The following is a 23,842-nucleotide window of genomic DNA, read 5'->3' as shown; positions in this document are numbered from 1 at the left end:
ATATTTGCCATGTAACAAAAGCCCATCGTTATTGTAGTCCTTTCTGCATTAGATGTCACAGGGATGTGCAGTTGGGGATGTATTTGTTTCATGTTCTAAGCACCTGTTACCCTGTTTTCCGCAGCTAATCATTTTACATTCCTACCCACAGTGCTCCTGGTCTCGTTTTCTCTGTATTCTCACCAGCACTTCCTTTTACCTTTCATTTGTTTGTTTTTAGGCAGTAGCCATCCTCCGGGTCTGGAGTGGTGTCCCCTTACAGTTTGACGGTGTCTCATGCACACCGGCCAGTGTAAATCTTCAGGGAACTATCTAGTCTAGTCTTTTCATCACTTTAAAGAGGGTTTTTTTTTTTGTTTTGATTTGTTTTGTTTTGTTTTCTTGTTTAATTGTGGACATTCCTTAAATTCTGGATATCAGTTCCCTATCAGATCTGTGATTTGAAAATATTTCCTCCATTCCCTTGGCTACCCTTTTACCCTTTGAATAATGCCATTTGATTCCTATTTGGAGGATATGAAGAAATTAAAGGTCTCTTTTTTTTTCTTTCATCTCTTTCATGTACAGTTACACTGCATCTTTTAGTGATATGTTGTCTTTGATAGCTACCAAAGTAGCCCCTTTGTCATGTGATATAGATTTTTGGTGTGTGTGTGTGTGTGTGTGTGTGTGTGTGTGTGTTTTTCCCACGCTAGGAACAAGCCCAGAAATATTCGGCAACTCATAGATCTTTTTTAAATTGCATATTGTAATGCTGATTCTAATATTGAAGTCAGAAAACCAACATAGATGTTGAATAACTGGTTAGGTTAATAAATTTTGGTGCAATAATCCTTAGAAGTAATAGCATTATTTAAACCAGGCTCTCAGTTAGGTCCTAGGATGTGTAGCCAGCACAGTATTTACAACAGCCTTGCAAAGCAGGTAGTACCTGTCCTTCATACGTGGAGAAAAGTAACATTCCAGAGATGATCAAGCTGTTCACAGAATCATGCCTTTTGGTGCTAAGTTCATGCCTCTTTTAAATCACCTTGTTGGCATTGATTCTGTATTTGGACTGATGGTGTTCAGCAATAATTAGAAAATGTGCAGATAAAGTAATGCTAAGATTTCATAACTCCATGTTTTAGGGCAAGTGACCTGGTAATGAAGGTGGATGCTCTCCTGTCAGCGCAACCCAAAGGCGAGGCAAGGATCGACTACCAGTTCTTTGAAGACAAACACAGGTATAGGAGTAATGTTGAATTTATGCACATTCCTGAATATTAAACTCTTAGGTTTTCCTTTGTCTCACATCCTTTGTTTTTCCATATAAGGTTTTAGAAACCTTGTATATTATTGAGAAATGAGAGGTTTAGTGTGCAGTTTTCTGTGTAACTCAGATTTACTAGTTATGGTGTGTCATATTTGCTATTTCTCATCATGCAGTGTGTATATGTGTATTACATATATTTGCCTATACTCACATCTTTTTTGCTAGCATTTGAAAATTCATTGCCGACATTATATAACATGTGTTTTGTATGTGGAGACTTGATCCACAGTACTGTGAACATACCTGAGAAATGTGATCTTCATCCCACAATGCTAATACAGAGTCTCTGTTGAGATTTCTCTGATGCTCCAGACCACACATTGAAGTTATTCATATCTCTTGTATACGTATGTGCATATATGTGCAGGTGCCTATGGTGGTCTCAGGCTGTTGGATTCTCCCTGGGGCTCAAATTATAGGTAGTTGTAAAAGGCACGATGTAGGGGCATTTTACAGACTCAGGTCCTTTTTTTCAAGAGCAGTATGCACTCTTAACTGTTGAGCTCTCTCCCCAAGCCTGTGTCCCCTCATTTATTGATTGCTTACTATCTCTATTTTTTCCCCCTCTTACTCCTACCCTGCTGTCTGATCTAGGGCTTGTGCTAGCTAAACAGTCACTGTCTGTCACTAAACTGCATCTTCAGCCTTTTTCTAATTTCTTATGTCTCTAGTAGGCAACGGGCTCTGTGGCCCAGGATAACTCTCTGGTAGTTGAAACTGGCAGCGTGCTGTGCACCTGCTGCCCCCTCTGCTCAACACTGCATTTGTAAGAAACAACTAGGTAGCAGGGAAGAGTGACTGCTCTGCTGTCCCATCTGCCTTCTGTAGCCAAGATAGTAGCTTCCTTAGTGAAGCCCGAACCCTCTCTACAACATTCTTTCTCCATGAGCTCTGTGAGTTTTACATAATTAAAATTGCCCATTTACAAATTCTTTTATGATACAATAGAAATTCTTACTGTTGTTGTGTTAGCCAATATTTGATACATGTAAATCAAAATTACTCATTCCTATTTTATCAAGAGGCTTTATCCATTCAGCTCATATGGATGTCTTTGTTTCTAATTTTTCAATATGCTGAAACTTGCATTATTCAAATAAATGCTATTTAATTATTACATAAAAATTATTCTGCAAATAAAAATGAGTATGCAGCTGGGTAGTGAAGATGTATGCCTTTAATCCCAGTACACAGGAGGCAGAGGCAGGTATATCTCTTGACTTTGAGGCCAGCCTGCTCTACAGAATGAATTCCAGGATAGCCAGGGCTAAACAGTGAGAAACAGAAAAAAAGAAGGAAGGAAAGAAGGGAAAAAAATATGCCTGTGTCATCAATTCTGTGTGCCCTTACTGTGAGCCTCAGACCATCAGCAACAGGGTGTTGTCTGGGAGCCTGCTGAATGAATGATCTTTAGCCCTACGGCAGACCTAGAGTGTCAGTACCTGCCTCTTTGCAAGATTCCCAGTGATTCCTGTGAACATAATTTGGGAGACACAATTTTCTTGGATATTTGCTCTATTCCCTGATGGGCATGTATGGTCTTCTGTCATTTTTATTCTAGAGTTTTTCTCTCACCGGTACATCATGTGCATGGTGGTGTTGGTTTATATTATATTAATTATATTATATTATATTATAATCATGTAACTGTTACTTTACTGAGGTGTATTTTGGGGGTTGTGGTTTGAGACAGGGTTTCTCGGTGTGACAGTCCTGGCTGTCCTTGAGCCCATTCTATAGAGCAGGTTGGTCTCGAACTCACTGAGTTCCACCTACCCCTCTCTCCCACATGCTGGGATTAATGGCGTGCACCACCACCACCACCCAGCCTCCCTTGAGTCTTCTTGTCCTTTTTCCTTGTTAAAGAATTTTTTTAAAAAATTATTTTTTGTACATGGGTATTTTACCCATGTGTATACGTGTGCACCCATGTGCATGCAGTATCCACGGAGAGTAGAAAAGGGCATTGCATCCCCTAGAGCTGGAGTTAGAAATGGCTGTAAGCACCCATGGGGTGATTTTTTTTTTTTTTTAAATAGCAGCAGAACTATCTTGTATTGTAGTAGTGGCTGTTTCCAGAGCGTCTAACATTTGAAATAACCACCAGCAGCAGCTAAACCATTGCTACGTGGTTTGCGGTTTGTATTCTGCTTTGTGTTGTACTGTTAGCACAGAGGCAAATGTTCTTGCACTGTCAAACTTGTATCAAACAAGGCAATAAATGGTTTTAATCCTTTGAGAGTCACTGCTTCCCTTCTCTTTGCTCTTCATTTCTAAGAGCTTTTCCTGGAGCATACTACTGCAACACCAGTGATAGTGAGCAGGAGAGAGCTCTTCAGACCAAAAGGCAGCAGAGTATACTTCTGTCTTTAGAATGGGGATTTGGCATGTTTTTGTTCTATAGTTTCACCAATCACAAGCCTCACTTAGGTACAGCTCCTTCTGTAGCTTTATTTTCAGGTGATCACCATTTTAACTTGTTGATTCTGATCTGCATATGTTTCCTCCATGCTAATGTTTTGTTCTTTGGATTTTTTTTTTTTTTTTAGTGCAATTAAACTGAAGCCCAAGGAAGGGGACACATACTATGATGTGGTAGCTGTCGTTGACCCTGTCACAAGAGAAGCACAGAGGCTCGCCCCCTTGCTCTTGGTAGGGCTGCTGTGGAGGTGGTTCTTATCTTTAATGAAGTAGCCATAGACTGTATGGGTTTTCTGGGTACTTCCTTTGTCCCTGAGACATCTTCTAAAGGAGTTGGATAATATCATTTTCATAAGGACTAATAAAGGCTCATTTTCCTTATGGATTATATAATGTCTGTTAGATATGTATAAGATGCTATACTTTGATGTATGATTAGAAATGCTAACCAATACATCATCCTATTTTGTTTAAGTGTGTGTACGTTTGTGCGCATGCGTATTCTAGGGCCTGAACATGGATGGAGCCTTACATATGCTATGTGGGCATTCTGCCAAATGAAGTATCTCTCTAACCCTATAGCAGGGATTGTTTTAGGGTAGTGTGATCACCTACTCTTCTCTGTAGGTGTTAATACATGTGTCTTTTTCATGCTTTTTATTGTGAACGGAAGCAAAGAGCTGTTGTGTTTTCCTTTGTAGCTAAATATTCATCATTTGCTGTTTCCTCACAACTGAGTTCTAAACTTTGAGAGGAACAGTGACCTGCAATAGCCTTTAAAAAACTCATTCATTCATTCATTCATTCATTCATTCATTCATTCATTCTGTGTGTCTGTGTGCATGAATGTCATGGTACATGGGTAGAGATCAGAGGGCATCTTGCAAGCATCAGGTCTTGCCAGGCATGCTAATGCATTCCTTTAATTCTGGCACTCAGGAGGTGAAGGCAGGTAGATCTCTGAGTTTGAAGCCAGCCTGGTCTACAAAGAGTTCTAGGAGAGCCAAAGCTGTTACACAGAGAAACCTGTCTCAAAAAACAAACAGTCAGTTCTTGCCTTCTACCATTTGGGTCTCAGGGGTCAAACCTGGGCTGTGAGGCTTAGCAGCCAGCACCTTTACTTGTTGATCCATTTCCTTACCTTCCCGGCACTTTGTGGAACTGTGCCTTACCTGTGTGTGGTAGAATCCACAGTGCAGCTCTGCTTTTCAAAACCTCTCCATGCACGTGTGATGACAGGTGTCACTTTCATAGCTCTTCTTGATATATTAAAAATGTTTATTTCTTAACTAATTGTGAAGTAATGTTTCTGAATAGAAAACCTAAATATTTTGTCATCTGGTTTGATTGTTTTAGGTTTTGACTCAGCTGATAAATATGAATCTAAGAGTATTTATGAATTGCCAATCTAAACTTTCCGACATGCCTTTGAAAAGGTAAAATGCTACTTCAGGAACTTTTCTGTAAGTGGTACCAAATCCAAAAGTTAGTACTAAATGCTGGCGAATCAGGTGGGCTGAGAGGTGGGCATTGTGTTTGAAAGGACGTCTGCTGACTGTTGACTTCTGTCACATTTGCTCTAGATAGATGTCCTGAGAACATAGTGTGGCTTGTAAGCCTTCAGATGGCGCTAATCCAAGCTACTTGCACATTGCGTCTCACTTAAAGGACTGTAGCCATTGGTTGCCATATGTAGGAAATTTACTGTACTCATTCTCCTGCATCCTAGGGAAATGTATAGGCTTGGTTGTGGGATGGCCATTTGTGGAAGATATGTCCCAATGATAGTGGTAGCTTAGCAAACGCTCTAGCTGCGGGAAATGTCTTCCTCGATGAAGGACAGAGTTCTATAGTTAGATTCTAAATGTAGCCCAACAATTTTACAAAGGATGAAGAGCCCTAGCTTCCACTATTAGCTTTATATTAAGAAATGTTTAGTTATTACATATAGTATTTTCAGTGCTGGCATGAGAGCACAAGCACCATGTAGGGCTCAGATTTTAAGAGAAAATGGGTTCTTCCCAAAGAGGAGAACCTCATTGAATGGGTGGTCGCCTGCATTCTTATATATGTAGCAGCCCTGGGAGGCATCGCTAGACCAAAAGATGGTTTTGCCTATTCATGCCCTAATCTAGAAGAATCTAGTTTTTTGTTAACCTGTATGGACCTTGTGAATGTGATTGCGTTAAGAAAGCCTAACACCCTGTCTCCGTTTCAGCTTTTACCGTTATGTCTTAGAACCAGAGATTTCTTTCACCGCAGACAACAGCCTTGCTAAGGGACCGATAGCGAAGTTTCTGGATATGCCACAGTCTCCACTGTTCACTTTGAATTTGAACACACCTGAGAGTTGGATGGTGGAATCTGTCAGGACGCCATATGATCTTGATAACATTTATCTAGAAGAGGTAAGAGCATCACTGTTTGTGAATACCGAGTCATGTGTACAGTCTGTTTATAATTCCGCCAGTGGTGATCCTAAACTGAGTTGTGGGCTCACTGCTCACATCTAACGTGCTCTGTACAGCAGCAGTTTTTTTCAGATGCCGTCATGTTTGGTAAATTTGTCCTTTTAAAGTGTCACATTAGGAGTTTTGGTGTGTGCAGATGTTGCCGTCCTTGCTCTCTCAGTTTACTTGGCATTTGTTGCCCTCGGAATCAGTTCCGTGTCTGTATTACTTACCTTTCTTGTTGTTGCATCCAGACATGTGACAGAAAGCCATGTAAGAGAGGAGTGATTTATTTTGGCTCATAAGAACAGAGTCCCTTGTGGTAGGGAGATGTGGCAGTGGAAAAGAAAGGAGAATTCCTTCAGATGGCTTCTCCCTTTTCCTTTCTTACTAATTTCGGGATCCCAGCCCATGGAACGCTGCTGCACATTCAGTGTGGGTCTCTTCTCCTGAACTGAGCCTCTCTGGAAAGGTCCTCACACGTGCCCAGAAGTATGCTTCCGCATCTAGTCAAGACGAAGACTTACCATCACAGTACTCAGTAACACTCACTCCTTACTCCCCCGGCAGTCACTGACATTCTGTTTTTGTGAGCTTTCCAAATCGGTCTTTAGTGACTGACTTTTTTTGCTTGAAATTGATTTCCAAGGTTCTTGCATGTGATAGTACCTGTCAGTACTTTATTTTCATTGCCAGATAGAACTCCATTATTTGGATACAGCGTACTTTGTGTGCTTGTGCACAGATGAGCGCTGGATGTTTCTATTGTTGGCTCTTAGGAGGGTGCTGCTGTGAATCTGTGTGCATGCTGTACCCATCCATTACCGTAGATACATTCTCTTTCTTTATTTAGGGCTTTTCACAACAACGTGGAGAATCTTATCCTCATCTATATTTTTGGAACAACTTTATTATCTTCTTTCTCTCTCGTCCAATCAAGTTTTTATAATTATAGTCATTAGCCACTATCTCAATCAAGATCCAGAACATTTTATCCCAAGAATCCCTTTGCTATCCCTTTGTAGATTACCTCCTACCCTCACCAAAATTAGCAGATGATCTATGATCTGAAATTGTGTTTCCTTTTCTTGAATTTCTTAAAGTCACAAAAAGTGTACTTTTTAGCATTTATTTAATTTAATTAATTTTTGGTGGAACTGGGGTGCGCCATGCTGTGCACATGGAGGTAAGGGCCAGCGTGGGCATTCTTTATACCATGTGGAATCTGGGGATCGTGCTCAAGTCATCAGCCTCAGTGGCAAGCGCTTTTATGCACTCCACTGTCCCCTGGCCCCTGCGGATTGCATTTTGAGTATGCATGTATAATGTCCACGTGGTTTAATTCGGCCTTTCAGGTGGACAGTATAGTCGCTGCTGAGTATGAGCTGGAGTACCTGTTACTAGAGGGCCATTGCTACGATGTCACCACGGGCCAGCCCCCTCGAGGACTGCAGTTCACGTTAGGGACTTCAGCCAGCCCAACAACTGTGGACACAATTGTGATGGCCAATCTGGTGAGTAGTCAGCTGTTCTGTCATGGTATTTAGATGCTATAATTTATGACAGAACAGCTAACATTCTGAACTGTGGAGTGAAATAAGAATTAACACTGGACTGAATGTAGTCATTGAAAAGTCACTGGTTTGGTTAAGCTTGGAGATTCCATCTATATGCCAGTTAAACAACAAAACACACTGTAGAGCTCTGCTCGTTCTCTTTTTATTGAAAGTTCCAGCGCATATCCCTGTCACACCTTCTCCTCAGTGGAACACAGCTTCTCGGCTTCACTGGCCCTTTTCTGCTGGTGTACTTTGGTTTTAGCTTGTTTGATAGTTTTTTTTTTTTTTTATTTGTTTGTTTTGGCTTACTTTTCCCTGATTTGCTAACTGTCTTTTAATTTTTTTAAATTATCATGGCAGCAAGACTCTGGGCTCAATACCCAGTACAACCCCCTAGACCCTACCCCCCAAAAATAAAGAAAGGTAGATAGTAGATAGGCATGCACACACTCATGATCTGATACTTCCAATATATATATATGTGTCAGGAAAAAAAGTAAATTTCTATCAGAAACAACATTTTGAGGTTTTAAAGAGAACTGAAATTTGGCTTTCTTTGTGTCCTAGGGATATTTTCAGCTCAAAGCCAACCCAGGAGCCTGGATTCTCAGACTAAGGAAGGGGCGCTCTGATGATATTTATAGAATCTACAGGTAGGACTAAGTGGTGCAGCTGCATTTTAAAGAGACTCTGCTTTAATTGGGTGTTGTCTGGGCTTTCTTCTAGGCATCACACATTAATTTGTAGTCATGTAACAAAACCAAGCTTGCTTTCCAGTGCAGTAAATGGAGGTGGACTTTTAGAAGTGAGCTGAGTGGCAGGACGTATAGTGTTATAGTGAGGTTTGTTCCCTCTGGTTTCCCTTTGTCAAACTGTATCAGAATGAAATTACTCTTTCCCTGGGATGCAGACAGCAGGCAGCAGCTTTGTGTACCTGATGATACCTGAGTTTTGGAAATGCGGTGGGGTTGGACATGTTCGGTCCATTGATGGGAAGGTATATATCTTGACCTTGAGTACATAAGCCTTGACCGTGAAGTCGGACTCTCATCGTGGTCCTTGGACTGCAGTTGAGCAGATGTACTCCTGGAGCATATTGTCAGCCACAGGAACTGGCTCAGACTTCCTGCATCCTCCAGTTACCGAACAGACCCCAGACTGTGGTCTCTATTCTGTGCCACATAGTTTAAGTTAGTCCTAAGTTCTGTTTCGGTTTATGTAGGGAATGGTTTGCATCAGTTTATTTGAACATGGAGAAACAGTATAGATTGGTGTCTTTGGTTTTGGTGCAGGTATTTGCTCTCTTGCCCAGGCTTGAACTGGGTTCAAGTGACCCTTCTTCTGCCTTAGTCTCCTGCACAGCTGAGACTACAGGCGTGTGCCACCATCCCAGCTTAGTGCATGTTTCTTACTCAGTACCTGGAGAGTTTTGTACTGTCGCCGTGTCCTTATTGTAAATAGTGGGCTTTTCTCTGATTAAGTGATTTTCTAGGTAAGGTTACACAAGTTTGTTTTGTTTTGTTTTTGTTTTTCGAGACAGGGTTTCTCTCTGTAACAGCCCTAGCTGTCCTGGAACTAGCTTTTGTAGATCAGGCTGGCCTCGAAATCACAGAGATGCCTCCCCAGTGCTGAGATTAAAGGCGTGCGCCACCACTGCCTTACTGGTTACACAAAATTATAATATTTCTGAATTCTCTTTCTTCTGTGTGCCCTTGTTTATCTTCCTCCTTGCTGAGGGCTGTGGTGCCATCTTCTCTTGCTGTCTGGGGTTCCTGTGCCTCCTAAGTGGACGGTCCCTGTCTCTGGAGTCTTGTGTACTTCAGCTTTCTCCTCTTCTTTTGCCTGAGAACCCTGCTGTCTGCTGAATTACAGCAGATGCAGCGACTTCCTGATACTTGTGACTGAAGAATATGATTGTAGGAAGAGTGCTTAAACTCTTCTTCCTCTGCTCCTGTGCCAGAAACAGAGCTGGCGGTCCTGTGGACTTTCTGCCAGAGACAGAGTTGAGTCTGTGCTCTAAACTTACCTGGTTCTGTTGCCTCCCGACAGAGCGAGAATAGACAGACTTTCCTTATTTCTTCTTACTCTCACTGTGACCTAGGTTGGCTTTGAGTTCAGATTGATCTCGCTGCTGCTTCCTTTGGGGAGAGATGGAGATTTCTACGAATACTTCTTTGTCCTATAAAGGGGCTTCTTTTAGGAACTGTTGGTTTTGGAAGGCTTTTCTATGATAAAGACGATGGGCAAAATAACAGTCATTGCCTGTGCACTTACTGTATTTGGGGGATTTAATTTGTATTCTCTGTCTTACTTTTGTCTCCAGCCACGATGGTACAGATTCTCCTCCTGATGCAAATGATGTTGTTGTCCTCCTCAATAACTTCAAAAGCAAGATCATCAAAGTGAAGGTAAGTTTGCTTTGCTTTGGCAATGACTTGTTTATAATTGGTAAAGAGTCCCATTCAGTCACTGTCATAGCAGACCTTGCTGTGGCAAGGCATTAGTGATCTTGGTCAGCCACTGTCTGAAGATACTGACTCCTGTGTGACTCTTTCAAGAAGAGCACATTCACATTAGTTTATTAAAATAATTAATGCTCCATTTTACTGTTAGTTATTGTTGTGAATCTTATGTGGCCTAATTTACAGATTAAGCTTTCTCATAAATAGTGCGAGCAAAGCTATGGAATATGTTCTGGGTTCTCTACTATCTCAGATTGTATGTATCCACCAGGGGCTTAGAATGTTTCCCAGCAGATAAAGTGGGGGGGCACCTGCATTTTGAAGTCAGTCTGCTATTCCATGGCGGGGGGGTTGTTGTTACTAGGGATGCTGCTTAAGGAAAATGTCTTTGTGAAGACAAGCTTCTAGTTTTCTTCAGCCAAAAGATTGTAATGTCAGAGAGCAATGTTAGTCCCATTTCATACAGAATGTCCTCAGAGGCTTTGTCCCTGCCCCCCATTCTTTTTAAGACAGGATCTCACTGTGTAGCCCTGATTGGCCTGGGACTTGCAGTGTATACCAGTCTGGCCTTGAACTCAGAGATATGTTTGAACAGATTGGCTTCCAGATGCTAGGGTTAAAGACATCTACCACCTTGCCTGGACCAACTTTGCCATTTTTAAAAACTTCTATTTGTTTGTGTATATGTACATGTGTTTGTGTGACTGGATGCCACACATGTGTAGGTACCTGTGGCCAAAAGAGAGCATTGATATCCTTTGGAGCTGGAGGTACAGGTAGTTGTGAGCTACCCAGTATGGGTGCTGAAAACTGAACTCGGGTCCTCTGGAAGAGCAGTGTGTGCTCTGAACCACTGAGCCATCTTTCCAGCCCTGGCATTGACATTATTATATACATAATTCATAGTGTTATTAGCTATTATGTTCACAGAAGACTGGGAAATCCCATTTACAACCCAACAGTAAGATTATAGTGTTTATAGGCACGGTTGATATACACCTATGGTCCTAGTACTTAGGGAGTTAAAGGCAGGAGGATCAGGAGTTCAGTGTCAGCCTGCACTGCATAGTGAATTTGAGGCCAATTTGGGTGACATGAGACCCTGCCTTCAAAAACAAACACAAAATACAAACAATAAATGATTTTATTTACTGCCCTTTGTTGCTCTCTCCTCAGCGTTCTAAAGTTCTTTGACTTCAAGTAAAGTGACTGTAGGAAAGTACCTATTATACATGGGAAAACCTATAGTCAGCCATCCTGTGGCCGAACAGAAAGGAAACTGCTGCAGAGAATCCTTTGCAGTAATAAGTCCTGAAAACAGGCAATGGCCCAACATGCCTCTCCCAACAGCTCCTGAAGGCTAGAAGTTGTCAGCTAGAAGAAATAATGCTATGAATTGTGTATATAAACAATGTGTATGTGTTTACTCGCTCTGTTTCTATGCAGCTAAGTTTGGTCTTTGGCTCATTGTACAAACTAAGCTTGGTTATCATTCAATTCAAAGAGATTGTTAGATCCTCCCTGAAGGCTTTGACGTGGGCATTCTGATAAACATACTTTTCCTGGGTACTCAGTCTGGATGGGGTTTTCCTATAGGAGACTTGGTTGATTGTTTCCTGTTGACAGTATTCCATGTGTGTCCAGTGCCTATCAGACCTACTGGGAGAAATAAGATCTGTCATATACAATTGCAGGTTCAGAAGAAAGCAGACATGGTTAATGAAGACTTGCTGAGTGATGGAACGAGTGAGAATGAATCTGGATTTTGGGACTCATTTAAATGGTAAATTGGCATCATAAAAATGGTTAAACTTTTTGTCTCGAAAAACCAAAAATAAAAAGAAAAGAAAAAAAGAAAAATGGTTAAACTTTGAAGGGAAATCTGAGAGATGCATGCTATGCATCCTTTTGAGTATGATAATTTTTTTTTTTTTTTGACTTCTGACCTTCTGCTTCGTGCAACTAGATTGTTTCCTTTCCGTTGGAGTTGGGAAATGTTTCCCATTGATTAAGAGAGGGGAATGTTCTTCCACGTAGCTTGCTTCTGCGGCACACTCTTCACTCTTGATGGGTGGGGTCCACTCCTCGGGTAGGTGATAGTCATTGTTCTGTTGACCTTCCCCTGGACAGATGACATTCTCTGGAGCAGCTTATGTTCCATCTATTCCTAAATGATGTGGTGCCTTTTGATGAGCATCCTTATTCCCTTGCAAGATGGCCTTGTTCCTGTGCCCCTTCCCGCATCTGTATGTGGCTCCCACAAGTCTTACCTCTTGAGCAGGAAGACACAGGTGCTGTCTCTCTCCTCTCCTGAAAGGTTGTGTCTACCCAGCATCGTAAGTGGTTCTGTTTTGAATTCTGTTGTTACAGGGGCTTTTCAGGACAGAAGACTGAGGAAGTAAAACCTGAAAAAGATGACATAATCAATATTTTCTCTGTTGCATCTGGTCATCTCTATGAAAGATTTCTTCGGTTAGTCTTCATTATTTGTATGTAAATGAATTTGTTACAGTATGCTTATTTTGTGAGAAAAGTTTTGCTCACTGTACTATGTGTATCTATATGAAGTACTCTTAGAGCTGTGGTTAGCTTGCCACATTCAGTTCTATTTGCTTTGATCTGGTTCACTCCATGAAGCAGAGCTACATAGTGCCTCAGTGTGGCTATTACAAGGCCATAGACCATTAGTATTCTATGTGTATACCTTATAGAAATTGTTGTTCCTTGACCATAAATATTGCTTAAAGCAGAAACTAAGGAATTGACAAACAATAGGCCATAACCATGTACCTCTTGGCCACCTTCTGCAGACCCACACAGCTTTAGCGCCAGATCTTAGTTCTAAGTGAGAACACCCTTGCTTGAACAACCGATACTAACATGGAAGGGGTTTGCCTAGGTCATACAGCTGAAAGCAGAACGGGCCATTGCTTGAAACTGTTGCTGTTGTTACCAGAGGGGAAGGGTCTCAGGGTCAGTTTGTCACTGTGTCTGGGAGCCCAGTGTTGAAGGAACACATTGCTTAAAGGTCATTGTCCCAATTTCAGAGCTGTTTTTCCTTTTAGTTTTCATTTTAATTCTGGTATAGGAAACAATTAAAAGAAAAGTCATTTGGGTTATTTTTAGTTCTTTTTCCACTAAATAACTAAATAAAATAACAATAGTGATTAAAAACTTTATTGCATTTTTGGCCAGGGAATTCTGAGCCTGTTCCCTCTGGTTTCCCTTCCCCTTCCGTGCTCTCCTTTCTCTCAAGGCTCTCTTTCCGGGCTGACGGGCCGTGCTTGTACCAGATGTTGCTGGGTCTGGAGAATGACGGCTATGACCTCCAGTTTGTGAGGTGGCTCATTTAAGCATGCAGCATACTTAGCATTTGCCCCTATCTGTTTGGAATCCTTCTCTCATTCAGTGACACCTTTTAGTACAGTATGTAGACTTTCCCACCACTGACGGTCTCTGCCTAACTGAACCACAGGTTAGCTCTGCTGTCAATCTTGTGATTTTTCTCTGCTTAATGTTATTGAGGTTAAAAAGCATTGGAAAATCATTATTTGTTTTGTTTGGCAGCATAATGATGCTATCAGTGCTGAAGAATACCAAAACTCCTGTGAAATTCTGGTTCTTGAAGAATTATTTGTCCCCCACATTTAAGGTTTGTTCATGGGGAAAACGAAAACCTTGTTAAGGGAATATTTACACTATAACATATTCTTTTCTACTTTTCTTTTATCTGTACACTTATTTTTTTATCCCTTTTATTAGGATATCCTAATTTCATTGTCTTTTCTATATTGGTATTTTTTTCTTCCAGGCTGCTCTATTTGGAGTAATAGTTATTAAGAAACTAAACCCAAAACTGTGGCCTGTTTGAAGCTGAATAATATAGGAGGAGAGTCCCTTGTCTTTTCTAAGAGACAGTGTTTTAACAAAATAATAACCTTTTCCCTGGAGGCGTGCATGTCTTTGCCTTGGTTTAAGAAGCACAGTGATGGTATATTTTGAGAATGATTAATTTTCTTATGAGTGAGGTATGGAAGGATTGCTTCCTCTGTGCCAAAGGAAACCAAACTTCAGCAGTCTGCTGCTTAACTTGTGTTGGCCTGGACTGATTTTCTTGCATCTTACTTTTTTTTCTCTGTAGTATTTAAAGCAGCTTTATATTCAGTGGCGACTCATCTCCGATGAGCAGTTAGTTACTCTGCTCTCCTAAAGGCACTAGTGTCTTGGGTACAGAGGACTTACTGTTAAGTGAGGAAGTTGAAGAGTTGTGGCTCCGCTGTGGGTTAGACATAGCCTTGAGAAGATTGTACTACAAGCTCAAAGTGTTTTACTAAAATCAAATTTAGATAAGTGAACCTAGAGCTTATGTGCCGTAAACACCCACACACGGAGCTTTAAATCTAAAAGCCTTCACCTGCAGGTTTCTGTCAGATCATATGATGACTAGATGTCATCAAGAATGGGAATTGGACCAGAGTTTATATGTGCCCTTATATGAGTCAAGTGAATTAAGACCAAGTTTCTTAGTAGACCTTGTCTTAGTGTGTTTTAGTTGTACTGTAATAATGGTGGTTAACATGCATTAAGGAATCAATTCAGAATGAATGATTATTGTTCCCTGTCTAAAAATAGGAATTTATACCTTACATGGCCAGCAAATACAACTTTCAGTATGAGCTTGTTCAGTACAAATGGCCGCGGTGGCTTCATCAGCAGACAGAGAAGCAGCGGATCATCTGGGGCTACAAGATCCTCTTCCTGGATGTGCTTTTCCCACTGGTTGTTGACAAGTTCCTGTTTGTAGATGCTGATCAGGTGAGCTTTGAACACAAGCTGTTGGTAGTCAGTGCTAAGTAGGTCAGGTTTCCTTTTCCTTTTTTTGTTTTTTTTTTTCTTCACAGCAAGGTTTCTCTGTAGCTTTGGAGCCTCTCCTGGAACTAGCTCTTGTAGACCAGGGCTGGCCTCGAACTTACAGAGATTTGCCTGCCTCTGCCTCCAGAGTGCTGGGATTAAAGGCATGTGCCACCACTGCCCAGCTCCTTTTTCTTTTTAAAGATGATTTTCAGATACGGAGAAGTACCTGTTTTTTTGCATTAGTATTTGAGAAATATGAAAAGATATCATCCAGATAGTATCACTTTTTAAATTTAAGTTTCATCAGCTCATCTCCCTTTAAATTTTTTCCTTGAACATTTCATGCATGTATACAGTAAAATGTGTTCATGTAATCTATCATATATACCCTCTGTATGTCCTGTTAGTGCATAGGTGCATGGGTATAGAGCCATCTACTAGAGCCTGGGAATCCTGTCAGTAGCCATTATCCTAAGAAAAGAATGTTTCTCCCTTTCCAGTAGCTACCCAGTGCCAGTAAGGGGTGGAGCCTACATGTCATCTATCCCATCTGTCTACGTTTTGGCTGGCTTGATCTTGTATAGGTCTTGTGCATGCAGCCACAGCTACTGTGGGTTTGAGTCTGATACATGTCATGTGCAGAGGACAGCATTTCACAGCACTCTGCCTCATCCGCAGGCTCCAAATCCTTTCCATCTCATTCTCCTCAGTGTCCACTAAGCCTTGGGAGACGGGGACCTTGATACAGATATTCTGTTTAGCACTCTCCTCACTCTGCTGCCCACCACATAAGGAAGCTTCTCTGACAGGGCAAGTACATCACTAATCTCTGGGTTTTAACATGAGTATTTAGAGATAACTTGAGAGCATCACTGCTTAGGAACGTAACAATAGCAGGTTGTGCTCTAGGGCCTATGACTTCCCCAACTCCTCGGTTTGGGCTGTGGTTACAATACCAGGTATGAAATTCCCTCCTGTGGAGCAAGCTTCAAGTCCAGTCAGAAAGCCATTAGCTATCCCATAACAGTTGTAGCACTATTGCACAAGTGGCAAAACATTTCCTCCCACTCTGTGGGTGTTCATACACTCACTTCACAGTTGCTTTTGTTGTACAGAAGCTTTTCATTTAATGAGAGCCCATTTGTTAATTGAATACTTTATTTCCTGTGCTATTGGAGTTTTGTTCAGAAAACTCTCTTCCTTGTGCCTGTAGGATAAAGTGTGCTCCCTTCTTTTTTCTCTAGCAACTTCAGAGTATCAGGTCTTACGTTAAAGTTCTTGACCAATTGGGGTTCAGTTTGTGCAGAGTGAGAGATAAGGATCTAGTTTCATATTGAATTCCAGTTTTCCCAATTCCATTTGTTGAAGATGTTGTCTTTTCTCTTATGTGCATTTTTGATACTTCTGCCAAAAATAAAAACTTGTTATATGGTCTTATATCTGGGTTCTCAGTTCTATTCCATCTATCTGTGTGTCTGCATTTGTACCAGTACCATGCTAATTTATTACTAGTATAATTTGAAATCAGACATAGTGACATGCACTGTTCTGTTTGATTAGTATTGCTTTGACTATTCTTGGTCTTTTGTGCCTCTGTAAAAATTATCTTAATGTTTTTTTCAATCTACAAGTGATGGACTTGGAATTCTTATTGGGATTGCTCTTGAATGTGTTGACTGTTCTTGGCTGGATGGTCATTTTTACAGTAATCATTTCTCTAATCCCTAAGGGATATCTTTTTATCTTCTGTCTTCCTCAATCTCTTTCTTTATTGTCTAAAAATTTTCACTGTAAAGGTCTCTTGCTACTTGGTTAGGTTTATTCCCAGATGTTTTTTGTTATTATGTTTGTTTGCTTATGGCTGTGATCTCTCTGGTTTCTTTTTCAGTTTACTATTGTAATATAGAAAGGCTACTGCTTTTTTTTTTTAATGTTGATTTTGTATTCTGCCACTTTGATGAAAGTATTTATCAACTCTAAGGCTTCCTTGGAGTCTTTAACATCTGTCAAAAAACAATACTGCGACTTATTTTGCTCTTTGTATTCCTTTTGTTTCCTTCTCTTGTCATATTGTTTAAGCTAAGACTTCAAGTACTGTATTAAGTAGAAGCTGTTCCTTGTCTTGTTCCTTAGGAAGAGTGTTTTGAGCTTTTCCCCATTTGCTTTGATGTTGACTTCAGGTTGGTTCTCTATATAGTTTTTATTAAGGCATGAGCCCACCATCCCTAAACTTGCCTTGATTTTTATCATGACCTTTTCTGTGTTGATGGAGAGAAACATAATTTCGGTCCTCTAGTCCATTAATGTGCAGAATTATATTTGTGATTTACGTGTACCACCACTGCATTCACTAAAATGAAGCCATAATGAATGATGTTTTTAATGTAATGTTAAATTCTGTCAGGATTTTATTACCAAGTTTTACATTTATGTTTATCAAGGAGATTGGCCTGTAGTTTTCTTTTTATTGTTGTGTGTTGTCTTTATTTGATTTTGGTGCCAGGGTAATACTGGCTTCATAGAAAGAGGTCAAAAGACTTCTATCTTCTGGAACAATGTGAATAGTGTTGGTATTAGTGCTTTACAACTACAAGTTGTAAGTTCTGGTACAACTCTACAGAGAATTCACTGGAACCTGAGTTACAGACAGATGTGAGCTGCCCTGTGGGAGCTGGGACTCAAACCTGGGTCCTCTGGTTGAATAGCCACTGCTCTTAACCACTAAGCTCTCTCTGTATACCACTACCCTTTGATTTTAGTAGATAGTTTTGCTGGGTATGGTAGTCTTGGTTGGTAGTTGTATTCTTCTAGAGCTTGGACTACATCTTTCCTTTTGGCTTTAAGTGTTTCTGTTGAATAACCAGGTCCCATTCTGATAGTCCTGCCTTTATAGATGACATGACCTTTCTTTCTTGAAGCTTTAAAAAATTTTAACTATAATATGTAGGGAGTTTTGTTTCTGGTCCTATCTAAGTTGGAATTCTGTAGCTTCTTATACCTTGTTGGGCATCTTTTTCTCTAGATTTGGGAAAAAATCTTCTATGATTTTATTAAAAATATTGTCTGTGCTTTTGGTGTAGTGTCCTGCTTCTTCTGTGCCTATAATTAGAAGATTCGCTCCTTTGGTCTTTCTGCAGTGTCCTAGATCTATGCCCTCTCCCTTCCCCGAATCATTTATCGTTGGCCTTAATTACACAATTTGATTCCTCTGTCTTTTCTTTCGGTCCTGATACTCCATTTTCCACACAATCCTTTCTGTTCGTGAGGCTTTCCACTGAGCCTTTAATTTGGCTCACTGAATTTTTCATTTCCAGCATCATCTCAGTTTGGATTTTCTTCAGCATTTCTGTTTTCCTCTCCCGTTTCAATTTCCATGTCTTGGGTTGATGTCCTCATTGCATTCAGCTCTTTTGTTTTGTTCTCAGAGTATATTCATGTCTTTACGTTGCTTGGGCATAGTTATATTTATTCTTTTAAATTCTTCGGCTGAAGTTCTTCAAGCTGTTTTCATTAGGAGCCCTAGCAATGGGATTGATTAGTAATCTTTGAAGGGGATTTGTTATCTTGGTTTTGTTTTTGTTTCTGTTCTGGGACTTGAACATCTGGAGTTAGTTTACCTGTTGAGTCTTTTTCTATTTTTAAAATTCAAATCACCTTTTATTTTCTTTCAGTGGTAATGTTTTCAGTGTTCAGGAGGTGAAATCGTCGTGGGGTCGAGGTGCTGTTTTCTCCTGTGGGACTAGTGTAGAGGGACCAGGTGCCTATCTTACGTCTTCCTCTGAGGGCCACGTATTGTCCTGTTTAAGTGTGGGGATTCTGCTTGGGTCTTCAGCTTTCTCTTGAGAGTTGTGAAACTTCCCATAGTAAAATCTGGTTCCTGTTGTGGGTTCACAGCTTCTGCTGAAAGCCACTGAAGATACTTCTGTTCTAATTTGGAGTCAGTTCAGTCCCCACTCTAGGCCTGCAGCTTCTTGTGAAGCTGTTTGGAGATGTGATGCTCCTACACACCAGTAGGCCTCACCTAAGTTCAGGACTGGCCCTGTCTTTAGCTTCCCAGCACATCTCATTTTGTCTTGTCTGAAATACGGCTGCTCTGTTGTGTGTTCAGTCCTATATATCACTTAATTCATTTAACATAAATATCAAGAATTGAAAAAATAAATGTTTAATATTACTTTGTACTATGTCCAGTTATCTTCACAAATGTTAAGTACTTTATTTGAACATTCATTGATTTTAAAACAGAGCCTTTCTCTGTTGTGCAGATTGCCCTTCTGTCCCCGCCTCTTGAATACTAGAACTCCAGGCCTGTGCTACCACATCTAGCTCAGATAGGTGTTACTGTCATGGGTGATAAATGAAGTTCAGGGGAAATGCTTAGTTCTTATGACAAGGAATGCTGCGAATACTTCTCTGGCATACCTTCTCCACAGTGATGCTGATCCTTTTAACCACTGCAGCTGCTTTGTCCTCACTGCTAAACTATCCTTTTGTTATCCTTCTGTTGATCCTGCTCATCTGACCCAAAGAAGGGTGCTTACTAACCATGCCACAGCCTGAAAATAAGACAGTCTTCAAATTTCCCATGTTAAATCAATAGGTTCATTACTTTTGAATTCAACCTAATTCAGTTTTTCAGAAGATAGGATCCTTGCTCTCCTCTGAGCCCTCATCAGCACAGTCTTTACTGTCAGCTGTCCCTGACCCGGTCCTAGGCACGCCCATCTGAGAGGTCCTCCACGCTCTGCTTGCAGCACTGTAAGGCTTCCCTAGCCTGCATCTGCAAGCTCTCCCACATGCTTCCACAAGCCACCTTGAAAAGGCGTGCAAGCCACTGGGCAGGTTCTGTCACTTCAGTGTGTGCCTCAGTATCAGTTGTCTGTATTAGAACTTGTCTCGTTGTCTGACCAAACACCTAACAGAAGCAGCTCAAGGGAGGAAAGGTTTGTCTTGGCTCCTAGTCTCAGAGGGTGTAGTCTGTCGTGATAGAGAAAGAAAAGTGGGTAATGGGCCAGGGGGACCGGGATGTCTGATAAGACTGCTTGTCCCCATGACGGCAGACCAAGGGTAGAGAATAGAAGCTTGAACAAGGCCAGGCTACAGACTTAAAGGCCTGCCCCTAGAGACTTCCACCAGCTAGGCCCAACCTCCAAAGGTTCCACAGTCTTCAAAATAGCACCACCCACCAGCTCAGGACCAACTGCTCAAAACAGGAGTCTGTGAGGATCATTTCAGGTTAAAGCGTGACAATGGAGGAATCCAGGCTTGTATTCTAGAGCCTGTGTGTTACCCGTTGAGTTGCCCTGTCTGCTGCCTTGTGTAATATAGTCTACTTTAAGGAATGCCTTAAGTTATCTGTATGTCGGTTAACAAGTATTTTGACTTTCTTTACTGCAGATTGTACGGACAGATCTGAAAGAGTTAAGGGATTTCAATTTGGATGGTGCCCCTTACGGTTACACTCCTTTCTGTGATAGCAGAAGAGAGATGGATGGCTACCGGTTCTGGAAGTCAGGGTACTGGGCCAGTCATTTGGCTGGGCGGAAGTATCATATCAGGTACTGAAGAGCACTCCCTACACTGTTGTCTGGGTTTTCTTTTTGAATTGAATCAGTAAATAGATATTATATTAATATGGCTTAAAGAGAAAAATTCTTCAGTCTATCTTTTTTATCCAGCCCCCCTCTTATTTATATCCTGTCTTTCCAGAGTTTAATTCTTAAATAAATAACTATGAATATATATCCTTTTTATTACAAAAATATACTCTCCTTTTTACACTGTGTTGTAATTTGAACTTTTTAAAAGAATGTCATGTTATAGCTCTTCTACCTATATATACTTTATTCTTTTGCTTAGCTGCATATTCTGCAGTGCGTTGTTCATAGTTTTCCTCTTACAATGTGTCCTGATGCATAATCTATGAAATACATTTTTTTTTTTTGCCTATTTCAAGCATATTAGTAACCTCTTGGGTCAGTGTTTGGGCTGAGCATGGTGGCACATGCTTTTAATCCCAGCACTTGGGAGGCAAAGGCGGGTAGATCTCGCTCTCTCTCTGGGTTTGAGGCCAGCTTGGTCTACATAGTGAGTTAGTTCCAGGACAGCCAGAGCTACAAAGTGAGACCTTGTCTCAAAACAAAACAAAACAAAAAACCCAGCACCAACAACAACCAGTATATGCATTTATTCATTTCTAATGGACACTTCATGTCTTCTGGAAGAAATATGATTTGGAAGATTTGGAGGCAAGGATATATACAAGAAAAATAACAGGGCTGGAGAGATAGCACAGAGATTAAGAGCACTGACTGCGCTTCCACCGGGATAAGGGTCGGTTCCCAGCACCCGCATGCGACACACTGCTTCTATAACTAGTTTCAAGGCATCCGATGCCTTTTGACCTGTGTAGGCATTGCATTCATGTGATACACAGACATAGATACAGGGAAACACCCCTATATGCATAAAATGAATTTGAAAAAGAAAAGATATGCTTATTTTATGTGTATGAATGTTTTGCCTTCATGAAGGCCAGAAGATACCAGGTAGGTCCCCTGAAACTGTGGCTGTGAGCCACTGTGTGAGTGCTGGGAACCAAAACTTAGTTTTCTGGAAGAGCAGCCAATGCTTTTCACTCTGAGTCAAGTCTCCAGCTCCCTAAATAAACCCCTTTAAAAAAGAACACATAGAGCTGGATGATGAAGTACAGTGATTTCAGTTTTATACTTAGTTCCTGGCCTGAAAGAGCTGTAGCCCTGCCTTCCTCCCCCACATCCAGTTAAGAGATCATCAGAATAGCTTTGGCAAGGATTGTTATTTATCAGTTTCAATGATTTTCATTACTAAATCTTCTGAGTTAGCTAGAAATCTTGCCTCAAGAATTAATTTTCATGTAAGACAACAAAAAGCTGACCGCGGTGAGCTGTTACAGCAGAGCGTGGCCTGCAGGAGGCAATCCTCTCTGAAGTACGCAGTCCCTCTGCAGCCATCACCCCTTCACCCTCTCAGTGAAACTTGGCAGCGCCTGGCTCATGACCTCTTCCATTATTCAGTTTGGTTTGTTGTTGACATAAATCCGTGGTTTGCCTGTAACAAGTGTCTCTTCTCTGCTCAGTGCACTGTATGTCGTGGATCTGAAGAAGTTTAGGAAAATAGCTGCTGGTGACAGACTCAGGGGACAGTACCAAGGTCTGAGTCAAGATCCCAACAGTCTTTCAAATCTTGATCAAGTAAGTGACTATTGACAGTCAGCCTCTGTGTGTTAGGAAATGAAGTAGTGTTTGTGTCAGTTCTCTCAGAACTGAACAGTCTCTTCAGAAAGTGTGTGTGTATGGAGAAGGGGCGGAAGAGAGAGACAAGAGAGGAAGGGGGGAGATCGACCAGATTTATATCTGTTTTCTAAAGGACTGAGATTGTCAAATATTTCAGAATTTATATAATATAACATTAAACTTTTCCTAGCCCCGACACCCTGCATGTCATCCATTAAAATCTACATCATAAAGTATATCAGGGAGTCACTACAAAGCAAAGCCCATAACCAGACCTCACTCAGGAGCACATCATTATGCCATCACACTGCTCCCTTCACCCTCACCTTGACAGAAGTCAGCCCACTCGCTTCTCTAGAGACTCAATTCTGAGCCCATGGTCCTGCCTAGGCTGTGTGCTTGTCTGGCCTCTTGTCCTCTACTCTGTTTTGGAGATGCGTCCCTACTACTCATGGGTTTGGTTGGTTGGTTTTTGTTGTTGTTGTTGTTGTTTTGTTATGCACTGCAGGCTTGTGTTTCCCTAGCCTGGCATATTTTCAGTTTTTCACATCAATAATGCCACTGTGAGCACTTGTGTATGAATTATTTATTACTATAGGAGGGAGTATTAGCTATCAGTTCTTTGTGCCTGTACTACCATTGCTAGATAATTTCAAAAAGCTTTTAAAATATATGGGGGAGGCAGATATTTGCACATGAGTATAGTCCTCAGGGGCTGGAAGAAGGTGTTGAATCTCTGGAGCTAAAGTTACAGGCAGTTGTGAGCCACCCAGCGTGGGTGATGGGAACCAAACTCAGGTTCTTTGGAAGAGCAGCCATTACTGTTAACCACTGAGCCACTTCTCCAGCTACTAGAATCCAGTGTGGTTCTAGTTTGCACTCCCATCAGCAATGTGAGAGATGCTATTGCTTATATTTTGATCAAAACTTAATGGTCGGTCTTTTTACTCTAGGTGTGAGCTGAGTTCCCATTATAGCTCTGATTGGAGAATTCAGTCCATTTGTGTTTGCTGTAATTGTTAGTGAGACAGAATATACACCTGCTGTTTCCTGTTCATTCTCTTGTACCATTGTATTATCTTTCTTCAATCCTGCATTTTTTACTGTCTTCCTCATTGTGATGGATATTTTTCTAATATATCATTTTAATAGTATATGTGTATATGTTTAAGGTTATCTATTTATCTACATGCACAGTATATAAAATAAAATATATGTGTAAATCTTTTGATTATGACATGTATCTCAACTGCTGATTTCAAAACAGTTTGAATATGTTTTGATAGTTGTAAATAAATATGTTAGGTATTGGTATCTTTCTGTTTATACATATGTGGGGTGTGCTGCCATACCTGACCCAGTTTCATTTTCTTTAAATAGGACAAATTCTAGGTATGGTGACACACACTTTTAGTCTCAAGGCTTGGGAGGAAGAGGCAGGATCTCTTTGAGGCCAATCCGGTTTACATAGCAAACTCCAGGACAGCCAAGATGAATAAGTCAATAA

General features: G+C 40.9%; 1 protein-coding gene across 4 annotated transcripts in view; it reads left to right on the top strand.

Annotated features, from left to right (window-relative positions):
- Positions 1 to 23,842, top strand: part of Uggt1 (UDP-glucose glycoprotein glucosyltransferase 1) — a 125,365-nt gene that overhangs the window by 89,069 nt on the left and 12,454 nt on the right. For all 4 annotated transcript variants that reach the window (XM_038342024.2, XM_038342023.2, XM_038342022.2 and 1 more), the window contains 13 exons: positions 1,131 to 1,226; positions 3,865 to 3,967; positions 5,093 to 5,172; positions 5,955 to 6,144; positions 7,542 to 7,700; positions 8,313 to 8,398; positions 10,069 to 10,153; positions 11,902 to 11,990; positions 12,578 to 12,679; positions 13,775 to 13,859; positions 14,840 to 15,022; positions 20,459 to 20,619; positions 22,179 to 22,293. In XM_038342024.2, the coding sequence (XP_038197952.1) occupies positions 1,131 to 1,226; positions 3,865 to 3,967; positions 5,093 to 5,172; positions 5,955 to 6,144; positions 7,542 to 7,700; positions 8,313 to 8,398; positions 10,069 to 10,153; positions 11,902 to 11,990; positions 12,578 to 12,679; positions 13,775 to 13,859; positions 14,840 to 15,022; positions 20,459 to 20,619; positions 22,179 to 22,293 (1,534 nt within the window). The remainder of the gene's footprint in view (positions 1 to 1,130; positions 1,227 to 3,864; positions 3,968 to 5,092; positions 5,173 to 5,954; positions 6,145 to 7,541; positions 7,701 to 8,312; positions 8,399 to 10,068; positions 10,154 to 11,901; positions 11,991 to 12,577; positions 12,680 to 13,774; positions 13,860 to 14,839; positions 15,023 to 20,458; positions 20,620 to 22,178; positions 22,294 to 23,842) is intronic.

Source organism: Arvicola amphibius, chromosome 9 (assembly GCF_903992535.2).
Source record: "Arvicola amphibius chromosome 9, mArvAmp1.2, whole genome shotgun sequence".
Classification (NCBI taxonomy): domain Eukaryota; kingdom Metazoa; phylum Chordata; class Mammalia; order Rodentia; family Cricetidae; genus Arvicola; species Arvicola amphibius.
This window is presented reverse-complemented; position numbering and strand designations above follow the sequence as displayed.